The sequence below is a fragment of the Cicer arietinum genome, chromosome 4 (genome assembly GCF_000331145.2).
Source record: "Cicer arietinum cultivar CDC Frontier isolate Library 1 chromosome 4, Cicar.CDCFrontier_v2.0, whole genome shotgun sequence".
Classification (NCBI taxonomy): domain Eukaryota; kingdom Viridiplantae; phylum Streptophyta; class Magnoliopsida; order Fabales; family Fabaceae; genus Cicer; species Cicer arietinum.
Window position 1 is genome coordinate 56,941,474 of NC_021163.2, and position 9,939 is coordinate 56,951,412.

The 9,939-nt window shown below is 24.4% G+C and overlaps 1 protein-coding gene across 1 annotated transcript; it reads left to right on the forward strand.

The window, feature by feature from the left end:
- The first annotated feature begins 3,815 nt into the window (after positions 1-3,815).
- Positions 3,816-6,524, forward strand: LOC101504169 (bidirectional sugar transporter SWEET3). The gene is made up of 6 exons (XM_004498340.4): positions 3,816-3,954; positions 4,115-4,151; positions 4,253-4,475; positions 5,037-5,198; positions 5,988-6,107; positions 6,212-6,524. The coding sequence occupies exons 1-6, from the start codon at positions 3,918-3,920 to the stop codon at positions 6,410-6,412; spliced, it is 780 nt and encodes a 259-aa protein (XP_004498397.1). The 5' UTR covers positions 3,816-3,917; the 3' UTR covers positions 6,413-6,524.
- The last annotated feature ends 3,415 nt before the right edge of the window (positions 6,525-9,939 follow it).

Below are 9,939 nucleotides of genomic sequence, written 5' to 3' on the forward strand. Positions count from 1 at the left end.
GATATATATTCTATGTAATTACTAAAATTATTCTTGTAAATAAATTATATTATTTTAAATTTTTAATTAATTTTCAAATATTTATAATTTTGAATATTAATTTATTAAATTATATAAAGAGAAAAAATTACCTTCTGATAAAATCATAATTTTTAAAAAATTAATTAATAATATTTCATTTTTATGTTTAATATCAAATTCTATTAAATTTTTATATTTATATTTTATTAGATTTAAATTTTATAATTTATAAATTTTATTATAGTGCCATTTAATATATTAAATTATATTTTATAAAGATAATTAAATAAATTTTTTTTATCATATTCTACTTATTTCTAACTCATCTCATATGCAGGAAGAAATTTCAAATAGAAATACAAGATTGAATAATATTTTGGATAAACTTATCACATTATGTTGGTTCATCAAATACAGAATTCAAACAGGATATGATAACTTATTCATATCTTGTCACTTATCTTGTCAATTGAACAAACCCTTAAATTCTAACATTTATCGGAACTACAAAATTTTAAACTTTAAATATAAAATTAAGTTTAACATGAAATTTAATGTCTGATTTTGGAGGGTTAAGTTTATATTTTTTGTATATATTTGATTTAAAATAAAAAATAAAAAAGAACAATATGATATTATATGTAGGGGTGTAAATAGGCGCCGATCAACCCGCCAACCCGATCACCCAACCCAACTTAATTCGATTTTTATCCGTACCTTGTCACTTTCGGGTCTGGCCCAACCTAGCCCGTTGAAATCCGTTTATATTTGGTTCGGCTAATGAGTTCAACAATTTGAACCTGTCGACCCGACCCGACCCGACCCGACGAGTTATAGCAGATCACGGATCACACGAATTTGCACATTGAGTATATATGAGTTTGACTAGTCGGGTGCATGTGGAAAAAATAAACCCACAATTATTTGAATTCGACCGTTTCACTTAAAATTATAGGTTTAAAAATTCAAATTTTTAAGAGTGGGTCTTTCGGTCTCACTTATTCATCACATCACAAGTATGATAAATGTGTTGTTTGATAAAAATCTACTAAAGTATTGACAAAAATATGGATAAACCAATATATTTTTTCTTAAAAATTGAATTTAAAAATTAAACCAAAAATAAAAAATTCATCATGCAATTCAACCTATATATGACTCAAAAATTCGAATTAACTGAAACCGTTTAGACATTCATTCCTAATTAGAATGATAAAAAAAGTTATGAGTTGAACCAACCTCACATTTCACATTTGTACATCGAAAAAATTAATAATTTGCTACAAGTAACAAGTAACAACCTAGAGTGGATTACAATGTAGGAGGATGCTCATGTTCCTGAGCATAACTATCAACAAGTATAAACCCACCTTTTTAGCTGTGAAATGGAGCAGTGTTATGCTAATGATTTTATTAATGGAACATCGTTTAAATCCTTTAGGTGAGTTGAGTTTTATTCTACCCACTTGAAATTGTTATTTCAAGATTCAAAGAATTATCGGTTGTGGGAGAATTCGAATAATATAATTCTATTTCCTCTCATTGGGTAGTCTTATTATCGACTCCTTTTTGTACTATTTCTATTATGATGGTTTACCCAATTAGTAATTTTCGTACCAACGGAGAGTTTGCCTATGATTCAAGACCATTATATTGGAAATATGATTAATGAGTCGTCATCTCTTATATGTATATATACATTGGGTTACTATTAGAAGTATTTTTTTTATTATTATTAAAAAATTAGTTAAGTATAAGTAATTTTTTAAATTTTATACATAATAAAATTCAAATTTATTAAATTATATTTTTGAATGTCAAACACTCAACTACTAATATTAAATATTTTTTTATTAAAGTAGAAGTATATTAGAAATATTAACATTAAATAAATCAAAAATAGTTGACTTTTGTTTATAATAATGACCAAAAATTTAGACTACTTTTTTACTTATAAGAGTGACTATAGGAGTATATATATATATGAGCGGTGATCCGTTAATTTTGAAAATAAATTTAAAATACATTACTTTGTTTAATAATTTAATATAAATAAAAATTCAACTGTTGATTATTGACTAGATAAATATTTAAAATGAGATGTTAAATGATTAAAATATTATAATAAAAGAGATAAATAATTTTAAAAAATAAAAAGAAAAAGAATTGGAGAGATTATGTAAAATTGGTACATTAGGTGAACATATACGTTTTGCTGTCGAAGTGAAATATGAGTGATAATCATAATGTATGATATGATGGGATGTCACACCCCATTGACATGTAAGAATGAAATAAATTTGCCTCAAGCATCTTCTTTACCATCTTAAAAATTGAAGGTAGTAGAAGAAATTAAAAAGATATATTTCTAAACATAGGAAGCCAACAATACAATTCCAAAAAACTTAATCTGTGGCTTGTCATATGAATTCCCATATATCTAGAAAATGGAATCCACATCATCAAAAACAGAGCACTTCAAGTAGTAATGTTTTTTTAAAACATTATTGGTATCTATAATGCTTAACCATCATAAAAGCACAAAGCACTTATTAAAATGTATTCATAAAAACAAAGAAGGATCATAGCCAAACATATTCTAACGGACTTAAAATTTCATGTGACACGTAGGAAATATGTCAAAAAGGGATGGTGCAAATCTAGTGCCATCTACCACTCTAAATTCTCCAATCAAAGATAGTAGAAACTGTGTATCTTGTCTGTTGAACCTTACCATTAACTCTAAAACAAGAAAATTAAAAAAAATAATTTAGATTATATATAGCCTAGTATTCAAGAGCAAGTTGATGCTAGAATATATTAAAATCTTTTATGGAATATATTTAGATTTAAGTTTGAATAACTCAAACCGTTCTTCAAGATTTGTGTTTTTTTATATTGATAAAAAGAATGATTAGTTTTTATTTTTTTTTTTCATTTTATGACTTGTTTCCCAAATTAATGAGGATGAAATGTGTAATATTAATAAATAAAAAATTAACATTTTTTTTTCTTTTTTATACATATATTTCATTATCTCTAAGTTATATTGACTTCAACATTATAGTATTTACAAGTACCTTTAACTCTCCTGTGGTAACTCTCTTTCACCACCAACCATTGTACTCAATGTGTTCCGACACCATCCTAGTTCATGCCCTTTAAAACATTCTTAAACGTGAGTTTGTTTGTAAGTCAACGTGACTCAAAAGATTAATTTTTACAATTGTACGCGTATAATATTCAATTTTCATAACAATCGACAAGGTTCTCAAAATTTTATAATATAATAAAATGAAGTTGATTTTGGATTAAATTTAGTTTATAAAAAAAATTATTCACTTTTAATCTCTATCATAATTTTATAGAATTAAAAATATTATTTAAAAAAATAATTTTTTAAAATAAAGATTGAAAGAGAATAAAAAAAAATCAAACACTAAAAAGTTGTGTTTTTTTATTTATAAAAACTAATAAAATTCTGAAATTTTATAGAAATTAAATTTTTTTTTAATTATTAAAATTATATTTTTGTTATTATAATCCAATTTTTAAGATTAGAATTAATCTCCAAAATATTTAAGTGAGTCTTATATATATATATATATATATATATATATATATATATATATTACTATTAAAAAAATTACCATCCTTTTGTGCAGATAAAAAAGACTAGACACTACTTTAACTCTTGAGAGAATAGTTTCTCAAGTTTAATAGAGAAGCTTCTCTCTCTATGTTTTTGAAGTTTCTATCTTTTTTTTACCTTAACAATTTAATCATGCCTAGGTGTTGAACAGTACACTAAAAGTATTATAAATAGAGCATCCTCAAGTGTATTCTCACAAAATATCTTCATTTCATCTCACTAGAGAGAGAGCAAATATCTTAACATGGCAGAAAGCCTTCGTATGGCTGTTGCTGTTATTGGTACTAACTAAATCTCTGTTCATTAATTCCTTAGCCTCTTACTCTTAGCATTATTATTATTATTTATTATTATTATGCATTACTAATTAATCACTATAATACATTTCTCTTCAACATAAAAAAAAAATTAGTGACCCATTTGGGTTTTATTTTGTTGCAGGGAATGTTGCCTCAGTGTCCCTATATGCTGCACCTACGTATGTTATTACATAACATTATATAATTAAATTAAAATATCACAAACTATTTTTTAATACTCCATAATTATTGAATTTTTTCCTTGATTTTACTTGGGCAGTGTTACTTTCAAAAGGGTCATAAGGAAAAAAAGCACAGAGGAATTTTCATGTGTTCCTTATATCATAGCACTATTGAACTGTCTCCTTTTCACTTGGTATGGTTTACCTGTTGTAAGCAACAAGTGGGAAAATTTTCCTCTTGTAACTGTTAATGGAGTTGGGATTTTTTTGGAGCTATCTTATGTTCTTATTTATTTCTGGTATTCTTCACCCAAAGGAAAGGTAAGTAGTATTTATTATGCTTCTAAATTATTTTTATGCTTAAAAAATATTGTAAAAATACCTTACAAAAATTTTCACTTGTGTTTTTAGTGAGTAATAATTAATGATGTGCATACAAATTTTGTAATTATTTTAAATTTCTTTCAAGATCAAGGGAAATTGTTTGGTTGGTCAATATTATTTTATCAATATTTGTCTTATTTGCATGAAAATGCAAAGTTCATATATTTTGAATCAACCAATAATTTCTTCATCAGTCAAAATTCTTATAGCATCAAATTTTTGTTTCAAAAAATTGAGAAAGAGAAAAATTATTATTAATTTAAGTGAAAAATTATAAAGTTATAAATTGCTTTTTAATGAAAATTAAATCAAAGAAACACATGAATTTTAAAAAAAGAAAAACATAAATTTCAAGTTCAACAACAAAACTACTTCGCGAAGGTTTTGAAAACTTATCTGCAAATTAAATAACATTGTAAATTTTATGACCACACATGTTAAAATAAACATGAAAAATTATGTGGTTTGTGAAATTCATTATTATTTTTTTTTTTACAGGTGAAGGTAGCTATGGTAGCAGTACCAGTTCTTGTAGTGTTTTGTGCCATTGCTCTTGTATCAGCTTTTGCCTTCCCTGATCATCGACACAGAAAGCTACTTGTTGGTAGTTCAGGATTGGGGGTGTCAATAGCAATGTATGCATCCCCTTTGGTTGTGATGGTGAGTCATCTTTTTTCTTCCACTGAAAATTTAGGTACAATCTCTCTGTTTACATAAAAAGGAAATTTCAAAGAGACACTACAAGAAAAAACAAAACAGAGGAACAGAGTATATATTCCAATAATATTTTTTTGGTCTTTTTTATGAGAAGTTAATGAATAAAAGTTGTTTTGTTTTTTGAAAAATAAAATAAAATACTTTGACATGTTATCAAACTATCTAACTAAAATCTAACTTTTAAGTTCTAATCACAAGAATAAACCTAAATTTTGCATCTTTATAAATATATACCTTTTTTGTTTTAATAAAAAATGTGTAACTTGTGTTTGATACACGTATTTTTAATTAGTAATTTTTAATTAAAATTCTATTTTTGCAATTTAAAATATTATTGTAAATTAGTTTTATATTAATATTCATTGAAAAATGAAAAACAAATATTTTGTTGCGTCGTTGTACTTTTGTCAGTATATTTTGATTTTGATGGTTTTCATATGCAAAAATAGAGTTGGTGTATGGAATGTTAGTATAAAACCATGTATTAAGCTCTCTATAAAAACATTCATAATTAAAACATAAAATAAGTAATATTTAAAAATAATAATTATCATATAAAATTAAATTGAGTGAAAATAATTAGTCACTAAAACACTTTTAATCATAATTAGAATTTTAACTTTAGAATGATATTTTTAGTTTCACGCCATTTATGGACCTAGTAAATAAAATATTATATGTTGGAAAAATGGTATAACTTAGCATAATTTTGTTTGATTTTGTTTATTGCAGAAGAAAGTGATAAAAACGAAGAGTGTGGAATTCATGCCACTACCTTTATCATTGTGTTCATTTTTGGCCAGTCTATTGTGGCTTAGTTATGGACTTCTCATTCGGGATATATTCGTTGCGGTATGTGTCATTTTCAGATAATAAGCTAATACTAATAAATAAAATTTCACATAATTATTAAGATAATCTTTTTGACAATGATGTTTGTTTGTTACTTTTAATAGGGACCAAGTGTGATTGGAACTCCCTTAGGAATCCTCCAGCTAGTACTCCACTGCAAGTACTGGAAAAGAAGAGTTGTTGAAGAACCAAACAAAGTGGATCTTCATCATAAGGAAAGCTTAGACAAATTGGACTTGGAAAAGGGTGGTTTAGAAAAAGGGAACATGGAAAAGAATGTGAATCACCTTAGTAACAACTCGTGATTGTGTAGGTCCTATGCAATCCTTCTTACAAGATTGTTAGAGTTTTGTTCGTGTTGAATTCCAAGTTTTATTAATGAATTTTCATTTATCGAAAGAAAAAAGTTAAGATGAAGATTTTCACTAGTTCTCATGCATTCTCATTTTTATGTTTTTTTTTATTAACACCCCCCATCCCCCCAAAACAAAGCTATTCATCACATAAATTTGGGTTAGTTCCTTCCTAATGCATGTCATGTTACATGCTTTTTGCTTAGTAATATGTATCTAGTCTTATTTAACATACTAAGCCTCAGATTTATAATTGGTTATTTCAAAATTTAGAGTTGGATTTATCATATTTATGTACTCACCCATAATTATTAGTTCTTATATCGATTATTTTTATATAAAAGTTCTTATGTTAATTTGATTACTAATTATTGTAGCAAAGTACTATTTGAAGAGCCATGTTTGGATTTAGATACACAATGAAATAGTACTAAACATATTTAATATTTAATGTTTCACTTTTAAATTTTGGATATTTGAGAATTTTAACAATATATTCATAAATTAAAGGATTTTGGTACATTTATTCTCTGAATTAATAAATTAACAATTATTTTGTGAATCAAATAGTTGTTTTCCGACTTTTGTATTTTAGAAAATATCATTTCATAGAAAAAAATCATTTCATTGTTTATAAGTATTATATTAATTTTTTATATTTTATTATAAAAAAATATTCAATATTTACTATTATGAGTAATAAAATTCAAAAAAAGTTAAATTTTATTTTGCTGACATTTTATTATGTAATATTTAGTTAATATAATTTTTAAAAAGATAAAAATAGTTTCTAAAAAATAAAATAAAATTCATTTAAATATTAATTTAAAAAATAAATATATTAGTACATATCAAACTGACACATGTATATTAGAAATTGTAGAAATTTTCCTTTTACAAACACCAAATTGAACCTTATGCTCTTAGCCACATCATTGAATTGCAGACTTAGATTTAAGACAATGGATGCAGCGCAACTTTCCAAAGAAGGACTAACGAGTAGTACTAAAATTAAAATTAAAGAAATCTATTAGTCACCTTCACACTTTTGTCTCCTACTTCCAAAATACATTGAAATACTATTTTATATATTTTTTTACCCTCTACTAGTTGATAATTATTAATATTTCAACAATTTCATTTTTTTTTATAGAATTTTAGAAAAATTATATTTTGAAAGTTTTGTGTTTATTTATTTTTTTAGTTTAAAAAAATATAAAAAATTGTATTTCGTAAGTTTCATATCCATTCAAATTTTTTAAATTTTAAAAAATTTCAAAATATTGCATTTCGAAAGTTTCACATTCATCCAAAATTTTGAAGAAAAAATAAATAAACTTTTGAAATAATTGCGTTTCGCAAGTTTCACATTTATCAAAAGTTTTTGAAAATTTTAACTTTCAAGTAGTAAGGGATGAAAATTTTAACTTTCAAGTAGTAAGGGATGAAAATTTTAACTTTCAAGTAGTAAGGGATAAAATAAAAATAACATGGTTTGTTCATGTGTTTTAGAGGTGGGAGGTAAAAGTGAGGGAGTAAGTGGTAGATTTCTCTTACAATTATTGAAAATCAAAATTAATTAAAAATGACAGTTAAAAAATATTAATTGAAATAACGCAAAACAAATGAGAATATAACTGGTACCTTGATATCTAATATATCATTTATATAATGACATATTTATTTACTAAGAGATATTGAATTTAATGGAATGAATTAGACTCTCATAATATAATAAACTCAAATTTAAATCTTTGTTAAGAGAAGTACTTATATTTAATGTGTGATGCACTTCATATAATTTCTCTAATAATGGGAATCTATGAGGAAAAAAATTTAATCGATTTTAAATAGTATTTTCTATTAAGACAATGAAACTATTTTTTAAAATTTTACTTTTTTTTTAAGTGAAGTATATAGTTATTTTTATTCAGAGTGAATATATAATTTTTATATCAATTATAAACTTTATTTTTATAGGATTTTTTAAACTACTTCGAGATTTTGTAAACAAATATTTTGATCAATTATAAAAAAATTGAACTTTTGTCAATGATAATTTAATTATAACACACTAAAGTTTAATAGATTTAGAGACCAACCACCATTAACAAGCTTCAAACTTTTAATATTTATTGTAATTTAAAATTTTCATCATTATATCTATTTTACCATTAAAAAAATTAAAACTAAAATTTATTTATATCAAGTTAAATTATTTAATTTATGTGCAACGATACAGACCTATACAAGTATTTTACTAATTTTTATTATAAATAAAATGAACTCCGTGCAAGGAATTTGAACAAATATATTTTGCCTATCTTTTTTTATTTAAAAAAAAAAGCCTCTGTATGAAATAATTGTTATGCTTTTCTGTATGAGAATAATGGCATGACACTTAGCTCAAAGAAAGCTTAACTAGGTGAAAAGTGTGAACTCAAAAATATGGTGGGGATATTACTGACACCTCATTCATAACTGATTAATATGTATATATGTTAATTTGTGCATTGTGGTCCTATTATATGTCACGAGGTACTATTTCCTCAAATGTGGCAAATAATAATTTGTATACTAATTTGTAACTAATATTAATTAACTTAACAAATCCCAATTACCAATAACAAATGCTTAACCATATATATCTAAAACACTAGATCAATTTTTGTTCGATGAAAAGAAAATAGAACAAATTTAATTTGTTTAAAACACACGAATAAATTCCATTAGATTTATTAGAAGAAACAAAACATACAAATTAGAGAATTTCTACTGTATAATCAATAATTCGACTTATACCAATATTTTTTATTTTTAAACTAATAATTAAATGAATTTTTAAAAAAATGTTATTCTCTATAAAAAAAAATTATAATAATTAAATATTTTTTACCAAAAAGACTCAACAAAATAAAATTAATTTTTTTTCTGAATTTTTATTATATATAATAGTAAATATTAAATAGTTTTAATAATAAATGTAAAACAATTACTATGATATTTATAATGATATTTTTCTTACGAAATAAGATTTTTTAAATATAAAATCGACAAGTAATTTTTTTAATCTATCACACAAATTAAACTTGAATAATAATATCAAAGTATAGATGCTATATGTGGAATGAATTATTGAACTACTACTATTGAAATTTCCAAGGAGTGAACAGATGAATATATTTCCAAAAACAGAGTACAAGATATTTTTACAAAGACAAGAAAAAGATCAACGTGGTTCCAATACATTGGGGGAGTTCACATGTTAAAAAAAAGAAAGTAAATTAACCAGCCAATATTCACATGCAATAGACAATTCATATAAATCCGTTGGTTTCTAATGGGTTACCAAAATAACTTAGTACACCTGAATGAACATCGTTTTCAAGACACCTGCTTTTATTATTTCTTGTCGTTTTTTCCCTTCACCACAAGAATGGGAATTATGGACTTTAATTTTATTGCTTTGTAATGTGTTA